The sequence below is a fragment of the Misgurnus anguillicaudatus genome, chromosome 19 (genome assembly GCF_027580225.2).
Source record: "Misgurnus anguillicaudatus chromosome 19, ASM2758022v2, whole genome shotgun sequence".
In the NCBI taxonomy this organism is placed as follows: Eukaryota; Metazoa; Chordata; class Actinopteri; order Cypriniformes; family Cobitidae; genus Misgurnus; species Misgurnus anguillicaudatus.
The window spans coordinates 41,126,936-41,144,628 of NC_073355.2; the positions used below are offsets into that span (position 1 = coordinate 41,126,936).

Here is a 17,693-nt window from a genome sequence, read left to right on the forward strand (position 1 = left end):
AATTTTTATGTTGTGATTGGCCTGAATACCTTTGATATCAGCAGGAAATGTGATGCTCCTTACCATGTTTGAAAAATTCGGTTGCTAACATGAGTTAACTTAGAGGCTGTAAGTCCAAAGCCAGAAGAATTATAATAATGTCGGTCTTGTCTACATCACCAATCCCAGAAAGTAAACTGTTACCTACAATCCGTGTGTTTGTTGTATTCCAAGAAAAAAGAGAAAAGAAATTTATGTTGGAGATGATAACTTGCGTCATCACTTTGGGGTTGTACATTTTGTATATCGTTAAAGCAACACTAAAGAGTTTTTACTCTTTGCTCCCCCCTACAGGTTAAAAGCGTAATTGTCCATTACCACTGTCATAAATACTGCAGCATAGCTGGCACTGATTAGATTGTAGGTCTGCCGTAAAGCAAGTTTTTGTAGTTTTCACTCGAACTACAGGACTGCGACCCGACAGTTGGAAACTTCTTTAGTGTGTTTTTGGCCAATAGAGGGCTGCAAAGCGAATGTGAAAGTGTCATTCACCCTGTTTTGAGTGGATGAACGACTGAAACTTTTTAGGAAACATAATTTTAAGGTAAAAAAACTCTTTGGTGTTGCTTGAACATGTACTAATACACACTTTTTACTAGTACAAATTTTAAAACGTGAATCGTACAAAAGGTGGTCTTTAAAACATGAGCCATATCACAGAGATCTGGGGTAGTCCCTTTTGACCTGGGAACCAACTTAACAACCACCCAGACTACCGTAGCAACCTTCTAGTGACCACCCTAGCAACCACATCCTAAAACATTAAAATCCAAACCCGATAGCATCACACTAGCAATCACACAGAATAGACTCATGGCGGCATTTTTTTAGTTTGCTTTGCTTTTCTGTACAGTCAGGTAGAATGATGCTCATGTAACTTAAGCTACTCATAGCAAGCATTTAAACATTAGTCTCTTGTTTTGCTTTTTCCCTCTTGTTTATCCTTTTTAGTCTGTCAATAATGGACCATAATTGATAGTCCTTTGTGTCACACCAGCTTATTATAGCATTTTACAGTCAGTACTTAACTCATACTCAGCGCTACAACTAATCCTGGCTCATTAATGCACGTGTGGACTTGCCTTAATGGTGAAGTGACATCACCTGCCAGTCAGTCTGTGTGTAGTGTGTAATAATAACTCTTTGTCCTCTCTATGCTTTTAAATCTTATGTCTATGTTTGTAAATCCAGGATGCTTTTAGCTGACTGGCCTGTCGTCAGTGTTTTAGAAAAAGTGTGTCATGGGTATGAGTGTTTTTTTTTCAACCATGCTCTCCTAGTTTGCATTGATTGGCTGGTGCAAAATACAAGGAATATGAGATTTTAAACATTAAGTTTTCAAGGTAAAATTTGCATGGATGTTCTGTATAACTAAAAAGGCATTTTATGTTGAAAAGACATCAGTCAAACTGCCATAAAAGGTTGATATCAAAAAGGTAAAACATTTTTGAAATTGAGCATCACACATGTAAATAAACGGTGTAACCCAACCTAAGCATACTTATCGTCTGTATATTTGACAATGGAGCCTGTTCAGGAGTGGGGTGAGGAGCATGAAGATGGGGCGGTGTTCGGGGTCACCCTGCGCAGGGAGCCCGTTCAACAGACGGATGAGCCCACAGAGGCGTTTGTACAGTACAGAACGTGTAAGGTGCGCAGGTTAAAAGCGGCTACGCTGGACCGGCTGGTCGCTCACCTACTGGAGCCCTGCTGTCAGGAACAAGACTACGGGAGGATACTGCTGTCCACGTATCGCACCTTTACCAGCTCCAGCAAACTTATTGAGACGCTTTTCCAAAGGTGTGTTTGTGTGTTTACAGGTTGGTGCATATGAAAATGTCTTGCGTTGGCTGACCACATGGGCAGTAATCGGTGGTTTCTGTGGTTTGTGTGTCTCACATCTGTAGGTTATTTGTTTGTCATTAGTTCATATGAAATAACATTACCTGCACACTTCCTTGAGCTCTAATTTCAGTAGGACCAAATGTTGCTTGTGTTAATAAATATTTAGCAAGTATCGAAAGTGTGCAGGATTGCATCTTTTTATATTTTTGATTTGACAGTACAACACCAGTAGAAAAAATGGTACTGGGATGGTAACCTAATATGTATCTTTGAAGTTTCAATATGTACCTTTGTGGTACTAATATGCACCCTTTAGGTACAAATTAAAACTGATATACTTTTTGAAAGAGTATCGCTCCAGTGACATCTTTTCGTACTTTTTTTCTGATTATGTAGGTCTGTGCTGTAATAGATTAACTTACTTTGTGGGTTTGTAGAGGTTGTGTATAAAATAAAGTTTTTATATCATAGTTCAGATTTGAAAGCCTCGTATCTGCCCCTTAAACCTCATTCCAAACAATTACAGAATATCACGTTACACTAAAAATAAACTTTTGCCTCGGGCTTTAATTGTACTGTATCGTACAAGAGGCATCACTTTCAAAGTTTAGTCTTTGAATGGCCGATGTGGAGTCCGCTACGTTGCATAAGTCGTGCTTAGTTTAAAATGAATTTGTGCACAAAAATGAACAAAATATGTAACCCATATGTACCCTTTCAAAAAGTACAGCTTTGTACGTAAAGAGAGCTTATTAGCATCTCGAAGGTACATATTTGTACCAAATGTATACATAAATGGTACATATTAGGACCTTTTTAAAGGGTAATGCCCTAATGACAGCTGGGATAAATATTTTGTTCATTTTTTTCTAACAGTGTGTCTTGTGTCATTGACACATTTGTTAGCGAATTGCGTTGGGGATGCAAAGGTGAAGGGTTTGATACCCAGGGAACATGCATACTAATAGAAATAATGTATAAACTGAAATGCATTATAAGTTGCTTTGGATAAAAGTTTCTGCCCAGTGGATAAATGTAAGAAATTACACTTAGACATTTAAAAAAAATTGAGTTGAACACTAAGATTTTGTCTAAGATTATGTACATAAAGAAATGTATAATTATTATTCTCATCTTTTCCAACAGGGACCAACTTGACTCTGTGCTCAATGGCATCAAGTACACCAAAAGGTAAAAATCTAGAAAGACTATGTTAGATATAATGCTGTGATGCTATATAATGCTGTAGTTTGTGTTGCTTTCTGGGTAATTCTGTTCGGGTGGGAATATTTTATAGTTTATTTTATTCTTGCTGGAAGTTTGCTGAAATATGCCAGGCAATATAATACAAGATTGGTGGAAACAAATAAATAAATAAATTATTGAAAATATATCCTGATTTTCTTACAGCTCTTTGTGGACTTTACTTCATATGTGGTTGGAGGAGTTCACCGAGGATTTCAGAGATCCTCCCATGCATTCATCTCTGCGTCTCATGAGCTTACAGCTCAGGAGATACACCGCTCTCTTCCCATTGGCTAAACGCTTTGAAGCGCTCCTTAAGAAATTTCAGGATGAAGGTTATTGTTGCTTTCATATCTATTTAAAGATGCTAAAAGTACAATGTACCACAAGAGAGATATCACTAAAGTGGATGTCTTAAAGGGGACATATCATGAACCTCTGACTTTATCCATGTTTAAGTGCTATAATTGGGTCCCCAGTGCTTTTATCAACCTGGAAAATGTGAAAAAGATCAACCCAGTAACTTAGTTTTGGTAAACCATTTTCTGGAAGCATTTGAAAAAAAGGTCATTAAAATTTGGCTCCCCCTGTGATGTCAGAAGGGGATAATACAGACCCATAAACTGCACTGTCCAACCACAACACTGCCATTTAATGCAGAGATCAGCTCATTTGTATTTTAAAGGACATACACCTACAAAGTGGCAATTTAACATGCTATAATAAATTATCTATATGTTTTTTAAGCTAGAACTTCACATACATACTCTAGAGACACCAAAGATTTATTTTATCTTAACCTTTTAAGCATCACCCCACCCTATTGAGTTAAATCTACACTCTTGGAGCTTTCGAACAATATACAGTCATGATTAGATAAGAATTCATATGCAAACATTGAAGTAAATGTAGTAAATGTTTTGAGGCACACTCTTTTCATAAATGAATCAATTACTCTCCCTACATAATTTATTTTATAAAACACTGTTGAAATGTCTATTCTGGAGTCTTAGACCTTTCCAACGATATATAGTTTGTAGCGATAGATTAAAATTTACATCAACAATATTAATGCAAACTTAGGTGTCCCGTATTTGGGACGGCGACGCATAACAGTTTAAATAAAAGATTTTTATCCTAAAAAAGTGTCCCCTTTAAGAAATTACAAATGTCACTGGAGTTACCAACACTTTGTCTTCTGCGTATAACTCAGATCTTTTGGCTTGTGGATCGGCTGATCATATAAAAGAACCAGATCTGGATTTGGATCATTCAGCCAGTCTGGCAGATTTTATGGACTTCTCCATCATGGATGTGGCTGAGCAGTTCACTCGTATGGATGCTGAGCTGTTTATAAAGGTGATTCCCTTCCAATGTCTGGGCTGTGTGTGGTCTCAACGAGACAAGAACGAGAATCTCTCCCCTACTATTTGGGCCACCATTGGCCAGTTCAATGCCATTACCAACCGGGTCATCACTTCTCTGCTTTGCCCCTTTTCCAACTTAGTACCGCCCCCCAGCCCCACCTCTGCAACCTTACAAAGAGCAAAAGTTATCGAAAAATGGGTTCGAGTAGCACAGGTAAGACTTGTTCGCGGAAGGATGAATGTTTAGATGTTAATCTTTGTTTAAAATCATTAAGGGGTGGTTTCCGGTGTGTTTCACGACTAGGCCTGAGTTTAATTACGACAAATAATTAGTTTTAACAAACATGCCTTACTAAAAACATTACTTGTGTGCATTTTGAGGCAAAACAAAGGGCACCTATGTATTTTCAGATATGTCAATTCAAGTTGTTTTCAGTTTGGACAGCTCTTACATTTATTTAATTTTTAGTCTACGACTAGTCTAATCCCTGTCCGGGAAACCGCCCATAAAACGATCTTAGGTCTTAGAGATACATATTACCAAATGGTGCATATTAGTACCTCAAATGTACAGCGGGGAAAATAAGTATTTGACACATCAGCATTTTTATCAGTAAGGGGATTTCTAAGTGGGCTATTGACACAAAATTTCCAACAGATGTAGCCATCAAGCCAAATATTGAATTCATACAAAGAAATCAGAACATTTACAGTATATACAAGGTATACAAGTTGAGTCATAATAAGTAAAGTGAAATGACACAGGGAATAAGTACTGTACACAGTTTAATACTTTATAGAAAAGCCTTTGTTGGTGTGTATTCAATACTTATTCCCTGTGTCATTTCACTTTATTTATTATGACTCAACTTGTATACATAAATGTTCTGATTTCTTTGTATGAATTCAGTTTTTGGCTTGATGGCTACATCTGATCAAAATTTTGTGTCAATAGTCCACTTAGAAATCCCCTTACTGATAAAAATGCTGATGTGTCAAATACTTATTTTCCCCACTGTATATATTGGTACCATTTGGAAACCTAAATGGTACATATGAGGACCTTTTTAAAAGATACTGCCCTAATGACAGCTTGGGACATTTTTTTTGACAGTGTAAAAGATACAAATGTCAATTAAATTAAAACATTAACTGAATAAATACAGAATAGTAAGTAGTTGTCTTTAAACTGGAAAACATGAAACTGCCTAACCATGACAGGTCTGTCTGAAAAACTAAAAAACATCATCCGTCTATTTACTACTAGGGGTGCAGAGACCTTAAGAACTTCTCTTCGCTCAAGGCCATTTTGTCGGCCCTTCAATCCAATCCCATCTACAGATTAAAGAAGACCTGGGCTGCTGTGAGCAGGTACAAATAAACAACACAAAGGCTGCATATACACTGCAGATCTTGATGTCCAATTCTGATTTGTTGCCTGTATCCGATTTTTTTTTATGACCCGTTTACATCATCTTTTAAAAGCGACTTGTATCCGCCATCAGCATTTACACTAAACACTTGGCAAAACAATTCAAGGTAGACAAACTGACCCAGAACAGCTTAAACTGTAGAGGAATTAAAATGTTGTGATATGCAATGGACACAGACAAAATGATTATACAAGATTATAGAGCTTTATTTTTGTAACAATACATAAAACTTCAACATTACTTCAATATGTGATAGCGGGTGGTGTCCACTTGAGTTTGTGTAATTTGCCAGCGTTGCAATTTCAATGACGCACAACACGTCTTGTAATGGGAATATCCAATCTGTTCGCTTACATTGCGGATGTGAATCCATGTTTTTGATTAATCTCCGATTTATTTCCAAATATGAATGAGGCCTGAAACCGATCTAAGAACATCGGGGATCTATGCACTTTTTTCCTGCTTACATGTCTGCGGGTCATATCCGATCTTGAGGGGGGAACATATCGGAATTGAGTCACTTCAAACATGCAGTGTAAAAGCGGCCAAATAGGCAGTGGCTCAGTGGGTAGCACTGTTGACTTACAGCAAGAAGGTCTCCAGTTCGAGCCCAAGTTAGGTCAGTTGGCCGTTCTGTGTGGAGTTTGGATGTTCTACCTGTTTCATTTTGGGTTTACTCCGAGTACTCCGATTTCCTCCCACAGGCCATGTTAGGTGAATTGGAAATGCCAAATTGCCTCAACGTGTGCATGGATTAACCGGTTCTTGCCATGAATATAGCCGGAGTTCCTGGAATTGAATAAGAATAAACAAACAAACATTTGCATGCATGCATCTTCCAGATCCAAAATGATATTTCTTTTATCAGTTTGTGTGTTCCCTGGGATCAACCCATGACCTTTAAGTTGTTGACACAATGATCTGTGCCACATAATAGTTAGGAGGTAATCTGATGAGAAGTGCTTGGATAAGCTAAATTTCTTTGTAAGTCTATGAATCTCTTTTTCCAGAGAAACAATGTCTGTCTTTGAGAACCTGTGTGAAACATTCCCGGATGAGAACTGTGTCCTGACCGGCAGAGAAATCTTTGAAGACGTAAGATATTAACACACACAGTTATATACTTGTTTATGTTTTTGCATAGACAGAACCTGAAAAGTTCATAATGTTGTGTGAATGTTATTGAATTGTTAGGATTTTATTAAAAATTGCAATATATATGCATCAAATAGTTGTTGCGTTGCCATTTGTAAATGTTTGGAGTCAGTAAGCCAGGTCAATGTGAATCGAATTACATGAATTTTTATATTATGAGGGGTTTTGTCAGTATGTCAAGAGGAACACATTTAATGTCATAGGTTCATCCACTTATAATACTGAATGAAAAACAGATGATGTCTAAAATGTATTTATGTATTCGATCAGAATGTGCTGGGATATAAGAACAATTTTTCTGTTTTAGCATTCATTATTTTTTAGTCCCTGTTTCTCCTTTTTTTCACGTTTTCTTTTAATGATAACTGATCTCTACCATATTACAGGAGGGCAGCCAACCTGATCTGGAAACTTCCACAAAAACATCTAAGCGATGCCACCTTACAAGACAGATGGTAAAGGCTAACTTTTTCAAACACGCATTTAATCTAGCAAACTGTTTTCCCGCTCTTGATCTGAAATGTTTAGCAATGATTTGATGGCAAAATAATTTGTTACAGAGTTTAGCTGGAGGGACGGTACCGTACCTGGGGACGTACCTCACAGCCCTGACCATGCTGGACACCGCCCTTCCAGACATTGTGGAGGTGAATGTGAGACCTTGTGTGGTTCTGACTTTGTAAACCTAAGAGCAATACACTAAAAAACACTTAGAAATATGCTAAAGGCTATAGAAACATCCTAGCAACCACGCTAGCAATAATTCAGATCATACAGTCACGAGACACTGCTGAGAATATTATGTGATACTGTTACTGTATTGTGGTCGTCCCGTATATCTTAATGCTGTATATTTTATTATTAACAGGGTGACCTCATTAATTTTGAAAAGAGGCGAAGGGTAAGTCTTTAGATTTCACAACTGCCCAATTACATACATTGTAATTTTTCTTACTCCAAACGTTACTGCTACACATTTGGTGCAACACTTTGAAGCTTTGATATGATAAAGACTGGTATTCATTTTATATGTGATTATTAGTGCATGGTTTGTTACATAACATGGTTCTTCTGTCTCTCCTCTGGATTTCTTGGAAATCGTTCTCTCATCTATAGGAGTATGAGATTTTAAAGCAGATCCGTCAGTTGCAGGCCTCGTGTTCTCAGTATGCTTTAGGCCATCATCCTCAGATTGCTGCCTGGATACAAAACCAGACGCTTCTCACGGATCAGGAGAGGTGAGGTTTCACCAGCTGCTTTATGAATCTGAGTCATCATGATAAAGCTAAAGGCGCTTTTGTGAAATATATTGTCCCTCGGGTCCTTTCCTTTGAATTATTTAAAGGTCCCCTGTGTAAATTTTAGCGGCATCTAGTAGTGAGACTGTGAATTGCAACCTACAGCTCACCCCTCCATTTCAAACGCATAGAGAAGCTACGGTAGCTGCCACAGAACAAACATGTCATTGTCTAATGTTGCGTTTACACCAGGCGTGGTAGAGGTGGCAAAAACGCGTTATTCGCACATATTTGGACACTTTGAAGTTTACTTGCTTTATTTGCGTGTGAAATTCAAGTTATTTGAGACATTCACGTGGAAATTCGCATCATGGGAGGGGCTTCTGGGACTCCACTCGCTTCCTGTAATCACGTCACTAATGGAGCAAGCTCCTGATTGGTTAATGCGGCGCGATTTTCCGCCAAAGTTCAGATTTTTCAACTTGCACATTTCACGCGACAACACTCAATTCGCATAATTTTTACGTCAATTCGCGTCATTCGTGCGAACTAGACACACGAATAAGGCGTATTTGCGTCACCGCGCCTTGCTAAACGCCTCATTCGCGCCGCGAGACCTCCAGACCCACATAAACACGTCTTTACATTAACTTAAAGGCACATTCAATTTTTTTGGAAAATATGCTCATTTGCCAGCTCCCCTAGAGTTAAAGATTTGATTTTTACTGTTTTGGAATTTATTGAGCTGACCTCTGGGTTTGGCGGTACCACTTTTAGCATAGCTTAGCATAATCCATTGAATCTGATTAGACCATTAGCATCTCACTAAAAAAATAGCATCTTTTAATTTTCCATCGGTCTTAGTACACGATGTAACTACAGAAGAGTCAAGTTTTAAATAGAAAAAATATCCAAACTCTTTGGTCATTTTTTTAGCGCAATGCTAATGGTCTAATAAGGTTCAATGGATTATGCTAAGCTATGCTAAAAGTGGTACCGTCAGACCCGGAGATTGGCTGAATGGATTCCAAAATTGTAAAAATGAAATGTTTAACTCTAGGGGAGCTGGAAAATGAGCCTATTTTAAATAAAAGTGGAATGTCCCTTTAACATTGAAATCACTCCCGCTTGACGCCTCTACCTCGGCTGGTGTGAACACAGCATAAGACAACGTAGTAACGAAATGCGCTCTATAGGGCAGTTTGTCGGTTTAGGGCTACTGTATAAATGCAATGCAAACTTGGATTATTTAGAGGCCTGACAAAAGAAATCAAAGGTGTTATACATAATTAAGGAGGTGTCTAATATTCTGATATGACATCACTTCTTTTTTTCATTTTCTCTATATCATCATCCTCAGCTATGAACTTTCCAGACAGCTGGAGACTCCTCACGACTCTTCTCCATCTACCAGCAATGTCTGGAGTCACCGAGCTCTCTCCAAGAAGCTCTCGTCGTGAGTGTTATTCAGTGTCCTCCAGTGTCCACCTTAAACTATAACAACCGTATGCTACTTTGAGAATCTTCATTTAATGTTTTATCGCAATTTGTGTTTGTAGGCTCTTGTCAGTGAATGATGGATCTAAAAAGAACGCAGACCAGATCAGTGTGTCTTCCTCTGGATCCAGCAGCTCTGAGCTAGAGGAGATATCTGCTTCTCAAGGCTTGGCGCTCATGACAGCGGTACAATCAGCTACAATTTTATACAAGCTAAATAGAATGACTATAGATTAACTCTTTCCCTGCCATTGACGAGTTAACTGGTCAATTAAAGGCGGGGTCTGTCATTTTCGAAAAACACTTGGGAAAAGAGAGTTGGGACGACTATCAAAACACACTTGTAGCCAATCAGTAGTAAGGGGCGTGTCTACTAACCAACATCGTTGCCTGGGTTGCGTATGTGTGGGGCGGGTCTTATCAAAAGAAGGTCCAGATTCTATTGGGGTAGGGGCGGGTTTGTTTAGGTGATTTTAAATGTAAACACTGTCTTTCAGAGATCATGCACCCCGCCTTTAAGAGAAAACGCTTCCCTGCGAATGACGATTTTTTTCTGGCAATCTGTATTTCTGCTGTTATCCACAAGATGGCGCTCTTACCGAACTTGTACAACCCGGAAGCAACCTCTCACGTCAAACAGTTTAAACTCTGTATATGTTTTGATAATCGTTCTGAATTGGATCTCTAACAAAAGTCATTCACAAAAACGCAATTATCTCAGCTCTTTGCTCAAAATTTTGTATTTTTTAATAAACTTACCCATAATCGAGATGTGATAAAAGAAAACAAATGAAGGTAGGATGAAATGGTTTATTTTGATTGAAAGTAGAGGGTCTGTTCTTTCATTTGATATATTGTATGTTTAGCATTACATTTTTGTTAAAATCATAAAAGATGCTGGCACCTTTTAAAAATGTTGGCGGGGAAAGAGTTAATGATAAACTAAAAACACATTTAGAATACTAGTCATCAATATATCCAGTCTGCGGGCTTTTGGGTGAGCCGGAGCCTTCTTATAGTTAGGAATCTAGTTATAGATACTAATTAAAGGTGCGGCGAGTACCAAACACACTTGTAGCCAATCAGCAGTAAGGGGCATGTCTACTAATGCCCGGGTTGTGTATGTGTGGGGCGGGTCTATCAAAAGAAGGTCCAGATTCTGTTGGGGTAGGGGCATGTTTGTTTAGGTGATTTCAAATGTCAACATTGGCTTTCAGAGATCGTGCACCCCGCCTTTAAGAAATTATTTTATTAGTTATTCTATGATGGCCTTTTCAGAAGTTTCTAGTGTGTGGACATTTTTTTCAAAACTTTGACACAGACCTACACCATGTCATTGTACCATGACGTGCCTAATTCTTGCCTGTGTGACCTTTGACTCACCAGAGAGTCAGCATTAGATAAAGTTTTAGATATTTCGAATATTTCCCAGATGACGACAGAAACTTCCATCCTTGACTAATTTCCTGAATATTTCATAGTTTGTTATAGTACATGTGGATGTTCGTTCTGTCGCACATACGTCAGCATTCGAATGCTTTGAATTCTTTTTCTTCTAATCAATTGCTGAAAAAATAAATGGATGACATTTTGATGTTTATCACAGACTTATTGTAAAGTTTTCTGGAATACTTGATTCTAATCACTGCATTCTGATCTTTTTTTATTTTTTGCCTCTAGTCTCTTTCCAGTTGTGGTCAGAACCGGACCGAGGCCTTTCCCTCCTTTTCTATATCTAGTTCTTCCTCCAGTTCACAACAGGATCTCAGCCTCAATTCATCCTCCTCATCCTCAGCATCACCTGAATCTCACCCGGGCTCCGGTCACAAGCGCTCAGTATCTATGAGCCATCTGGCTTTCTACAATAGGCAGGTGGATGACTCCTGCATCATACGGGTCAGCGTGGACTTCTGCGACAATGGAAACATGTACAAGAGCATCTTGGTGAGTTTTCCTCCGGGACAGCACAGTACAGTACCACAGACATCATATGTTAGGTTTGTAAAAAGACCATATGAAAATTTGCTCTAATAGATGATATTAATGAAGTTTAAAACTGCAATAATTGACTCTTCATGTGCTTAAAAAGGAGTTAGGGTTTTTTTATGATTTCTTGTATAGTTGACAAGTCAAGATAAAACAGCTCAGGTGATCCAGAGAGCTTTACAGAAACATAACCTGGAGGATATTATTGAGCAGGACTTCACCCTCGTACAGCTTTTGGCCCAAGGCAAAGGTAATTGAAAAGACAAAAATGAATCAAAGTATAAAAGGCATCTCCTTCTAAGATTTTTAGACGATTACCAATTAAAGTAAACATTTTTTAATTTGGATTCAAATATACCTTATACCAGGGGCCTCCAACCTTTTTTGAGCAAGGGTTACCACAATGGATAAAAACATAATCTGGAGGGCCCCTTTTTTTTGTTTTACTTGTTTATTTTATTTTAGTTGATGTGTTTTATCATTGTTTTAATATTAAAACTGAGGCCATTAATAAAATGTGCTTTGACGGGCAACCAGCGGGCACCATGTTGGAGACCACTGCCTTATACAATGTAAGAAAAAATGGTAAATAAAATGGTCCCTAGCTGTCAATGGGGCAGTATGCTTTCAAAAAATATACTTATATGCACCTAAAGAGTGCATATTAGTACCTAAAAAGTACACATTGGTACCAAATGTATACATATATGTACCTATTAGGCCCTTTTTAAAGGGTACTTCCCCAGTGACCATGTTATTCAACAGTGTTCTGTGTGGTCAACAGTCAGAGACTAAATTGGATATTTATATATTTTTTTAAATATTTTTTACTATTTAATAAAGTTTATTGCATCAAATATTTAAGATTCTGCACATTTATGACAAATTTCACTTAAATTGCTGTGACAAATTATTTTATTATGCTCGTATTCATTTTATAATGTTTATATGTTTACATTATATTTATAAAAGTATGAATCAAATTAATAATAAATTATTATCTGTATATATTTGTAGAGTTGCATATTCCAGAAAAGGCTAATGTATTTTATGCCATGTCAACATCGGCGAACTACGACTTTGTCCTGCGGCGATGCTTGAAAGGAGAGAGAAAACATCTGACCCGGTCTGTGTCACTGTCATCGGGACGAGCCGGAGCCATAAAATGACCAATGCTTGAGAACAGCTTTAAACTGTGTTGCATGAAAAACTTGTCAACCAAGACGTTTCTTGGACACAAACTTGGACAGATGCATTGAGTTATTTAAAGAAAAAGACTTTTTGTTTCATTGTATATGTTAAGTTCACCACGAAAAACCTTTGCAACCCATTGTGCTTATGATGTATTTCCGAAAAATCTGGATATTCAATAACACACACAAAAAGTAGGGCAGAACCTTATTTGACCTATTGGGAATTAATCTGATGGTAAAAGTAAGGTCCATATGACGGGTGTTTGGGGTGAGAGGGCGTGGTGACATCATCTGAAAAGTTTGAGGTATTCCAGGTTCATGTGCTTTTCATTAACATTCTAGAAATGATTTTAGGTGAAAAGCACACTGTAGACAATACAAGATCAACTCTCAGATATATGATAATCTACTTATTTTGTGTTGAAACACAATCAGACACCTAGAGGCCTGTGATGAAAGGTCAGTTATAACAAAGTTTGTGTGATGAAGAAAAATGGTGTAAAGATATATGATCAGTTTACAGTGTTCCTTTTAATTGTGTTATGATGAATGTGTGTGTTTGTGTATGTTTATGTGTGTCTGGATACTCCCATAGGGTAAAGTCACATTTCAAAGACACTGTTTCATGCTATTGCTTCATTGCTCTTTTACTGTCACATGTGACATCAATGGTTTTTTTAAAACCTGCATTTTGTTGGATTGTTATGTGAGGTGGTGTGATAATATTGCTGTACATATGATGGATATTTTCACAAAAACTCTTTATATCCTTATTTATCTGCCTGGAATTCAATAATCTCACTTTTCTTTTAGAGACTAAAATGTAAAAGATACATATTATTATTATTATGTAGATATGTAGATTTTAGTAATACAGATTTCATATTTTGTTATATTGTAAATGTCCGATAGAGCAGCAATATGATATAATTTGCATTTGAGTTATTTTTATGAGTTTTGTTGCACCCAGTGTACTCAAAACACTGCAGCATTTCATTGATGGCGATACATGGCACTTAAATGATTAAAATACACCTCTGCTCTATTCGTGTTACATTTTCTTTCACATTTCTGTCACAATTTAAAAAAAATCAGTTCTGATAGCTCAGAAAATGTTTACAATGAATATACTTGAAATACTTAAACTTTGTCTTGGCTGAGAAGATCATAAATGTCCAGAATTAAGTTTGAATCTTCTGATGGTTTCCCAGACAGGGATTATCTTAAACCAGGACTAGGCCTTAGTTTGTTTGGGAAATATGGCTAGTTGTAACGGACATGCCTTGCTAGAGACATTGCTTGTGTGCATTTTGAGGCAAAACAAAGGGCACTGATGTATTTTAAGATATGTCAGTGCAAGTTGTTTCCACTAAAATAAATGTGAGAGCTGTCCAAACTGAAAACAACTTGAATTGACATATCTTGGGATACATCAGTGCCCCTTGTTTTGCCTCAAAATGCCCATAGGTGGTCTTTTTAGTAAGGCATGTTTGTTAAGACTAGTTATATTTCCTAATTAATCTCTGGTCTAGTCTTGTTTCAAGCTAATCCCTGTTTAACAGACTTACCATCACTGTTTTTATTTGGCCCAGCAACTGATATTCTTCATATTGTTATCTTATTGTAAGTAATAACCCCTTATTTTTAACATAAGGAACTGTGTAGGAATTACGTAAGATAATAAAGTAAATACAAATAAAAGTTCCTGTTTTTATCCAAAGAAAATGTTATACTGTACAATACTTTGTTAACATTTAATAATGGCACGTTACAAATTACAACACGTTCTCCCTCCAGTGGAACAATTATGCACGTGCAGTATTACACACGTCACTCAGTGTGAGTGTTCTGATTGGTTAACAAGAACACTGATTGGTTCTTTCATCATACCGTATTGGATTCACTTTGATTAACTTCAACTAACGTTAAGCGATCATTGTAAAAAAGTTATTTCGTGTAGAGAATAATATTTGTCTTGTTAACGTCTTGCTATATTTGTACTTTAGAAGTGACCAATGGCAATCTGTCGTTGATCACAAAATAGGCGGTTTTAACAGATACTAGCCAATTAATGTTATTAAATACATTCGATGGTCTTATCCTGATAAAGATATCAAAGATTTCTGTAAGTAAAACTGTTGCTTAAACAGTAATTTTTGCTGCATAGTATGATCGTCTATTGACTATTTGTTGCTGTCAGGTAGACTCTGAGAAGATTCGAGGGTAAAAACAGGACCTGTCGCGTGGTGGTACAGTAAGTGACAATCATTTCTCACACCACATCTTAAAAATAATAAAGCAAAACGCACTAGGTCCCTATGTGAAGCTTTTACGTTATTTGTATGATGATCTTATACATTTAACTTATCTTATTTATGTTTTTATCACTATATTTTTATATTTTGTATGCTGCAATGATTGTCGTGTTAGCTGTGTGACTGCCAGTTAAATAATCGGGAAAAACATCCCATCATTGTGTTATTTGAAATGTTTTAAATAGCATCCCAGTGAGTCGCTTTGAATGACGTCACACAGGAAAGTCCCCTCTTCAATCACACAAGCGGCTTTGTTGAGTGGTTTTACTGTTTATTTTGACACAAACATGATTAAAAACACATCGAAGAACATCAGCATGTTATTTGTGCCAGCAATGACTAAATTTTCAAATTAGTTTTCTTGTGAAAAACGATAACTTGCTTTGAGCATTAAAGTAATAACATTCAGCGGCCACTAGATGGCGCAAAAGACAAAGCCTGATGGTAACATGTCAAAGGTTAATAATAACTTATAATATATCATTAGGCCTAATAATAACGTGCACTTGGTAAAAAGGTTTTGGTGGGCTACATTCTTAAAAATGAACGTCCAAAGGAATGGTTTTGCGCAGTGATGCCATACAATAACTATTTTTGGTTCCCCAAAAAAACCTTTCATTTAAAGGTTTCATAAAGATTCACACTTCACTTTTTTACAATTTATAGTCTTATTTTTTTACTACAAATAATGTTTTTGTTCAACATGAAGGTTTTGTGCATGTTAATAGATGTTAATAGTTCTTTATTTGTAAGATTTGACATTTTTGATCTTTTGTTGCACTTATGAAGCAACATCTTGTACTTAATACCTTGTGATCTCATTGGTTTTATATGGTGAAAAGCATTTGAACAGAAGTAACAGACTAAAAAATGTCAAGGCGACCGAGACAAAGACATACAGAAAAGTGCATCATTCCAACATGTTCAGTGTTTCTGGGTGGGGAGAGACTGACTCATTTTTTGGCAGGTCTTTGGGATTTTCACTGCAGGCCGTGTGCCAGATGAGAGCAGGACCTGAGTCAGAGCGGTGCGTCGGGCCCAGACAGGCCCTGAGTGGGCCGCAGCGTGGGAGCAGACAGGGAATATGAAGCACCCCGCCATTAATCACATCCAGAAGTCTGAGAATTAAGCTACGCGACTGAACTACAACGCTCCCGACAAGGTTGCATATTTGCAACGAATAAGTCTTTGATCGTAGGAGCGTTCTAGTTTTGTCATGTCGTAAATCGTTCAGTGTAGACGTGATGCCTGACATAATCGTCTGTTTAGACTCGAAGTGCTGGGATTGCAGATTAGTGACCTAATAGTCTCACCACATATATTAAATGTTCGGGGGGTATTGAATCATTTGAACCCACTTGGTGAACACTGCCTTAATCCCATGATAGCATTGATGGCTGCGCAGTAAACACATAAAAGCTGGAACGACGTGTACTTATCTGTGGGACAGCATCTGCGCTTTCTGTTAAGAGGGTTATTTAAGTGCTATTGAGATATGTTTGATGGATAATTATTATGTGGATTGTATTGCTTTATGGCTTTTGTAGGTAGTCGGTATATAGGATGTCATTATGAATCATGTAATTGCTCTCGCAATCAGTGTTGGTGTGTTGTTTATACCTCAGACATGCTTTCTATTTAAAAAGAGTCATTGCCTTTTATAGGGAAGTACACAAAACACATCCATATGAATGCATTTGGGTGTTTATAAAGGAAGTTTAAACACACACACACATATGCACACGTATGCACGTGCTGTTTTGTGTAAACACACCCAAAGCCATTTTCATATTATTAGCACACATTATCTAAGTGTAACTTACTTGGAGACATAATAGCATTGAGTTGACCTACATAACACTTTTGTTATCACGTGTGCTTTAGTTTACTACAATGAGCAGTTATAATGTAAAACTTCATGTAAAATTAAATGTAAATCATTTAAATGTAGAGATAATATCTCTATATATGTGCTGACCTCGTGTGTTAAAAAGGCGAGGTTGCGTATGGTGATAAGCTCTGAATAATCTTAAATTCAATCTGCTATTAAAAACCACCAATGTGATGAAAACCAAGTTTACAGCCGTGTCTTCAGTGCAGCAGGGATGTTGTCGTATCAGTTGGGACTTGAGCGGCTGTCATTACGGAGGGGAAGATGGATGATACAAATTACAGGCAAAGTAAAACCTGCAGCAAGGAAGTTGAAAATAGGAAGATTGCTCATTTTTCACCATGACTACACGCCGCTTAAAAGACTGTTTAGTGGCTGAGGGACAGAATGATAAATGTCTCTGAGATGCATCGTCAGGCCGAAATCTAAAATCTATGGGATGATGGAAAGCGGGTCAGACAGTAAACTACCATTGTGCTTATTTTGCTG

The 17,693-nt window shown here is 37.3% G+C and overlaps 1 protein-coding gene across 1 annotated transcript; it reads left to right on the forward strand.

Annotated features, from left to right (window-relative positions):
• Positions 1 to 1,013: 1,013 nt before the first annotated feature.
• Positions 1,014 to 14,043, forward strand: LOC141351152 (ral guanine nucleotide dissociation stimulator-like 1). The gene is made up of 15 exons (XM_073857654.1): positions 1,014 to 1,839; positions 3,031 to 3,075; positions 3,295 to 3,464; positions 4,343 to 4,710; positions 5,764 to 5,867; positions 6,940 to 7,024; positions 7,471 to 7,539; positions 7,645 to 7,731; positions 7,953 to 7,985; positions 8,201 to 8,322; positions 9,683 to 9,778; positions 9,882 to 10,005; positions 11,500 to 11,763; positions 11,941 to 12,055; positions 12,823 to 14,043. The coding sequence occupies exons 1-15, from the start codon at positions 1,562 to 1,564 to the stop codon at positions 12,972 to 12,974; spliced, it is 2,112 nt and encodes a 703-aa protein (XP_073713755.1). The 5' UTR covers positions 1,014 to 1,561; the 3' UTR covers positions 12,975 to 14,043.
• Positions 14,044 to 17,693: the final 3,650 nt, after the last annotated feature.

What these genes read in the sequence shown, in the direction of transcription:
- LOC141351152 (XM_073857654.1), top strand. Translation starts at nt 1,562, where the DNA reads ATGGAGCCTGTTCAGGAGTGGGGTGAGGAGCATGAAGATGGGGCGGTG. An exon ending in GCCACCTTACAAGACAGATG is followed by an intron (nt 7,540 to 7,644) that starts GTAAAGGCTAAC and finishes AATTTGTTACAG; the next exon opens with AGTTTAGCTGGAGGGACGGT. An exon ending in CCCTTCCAGACATTGTGGAG is followed by an intron (nt 7,732 to 7,952) that starts GTGAATGTGAGA and finishes TATTATTAACAG; the next exon opens with GGTGACCTCATTAATTTTGA.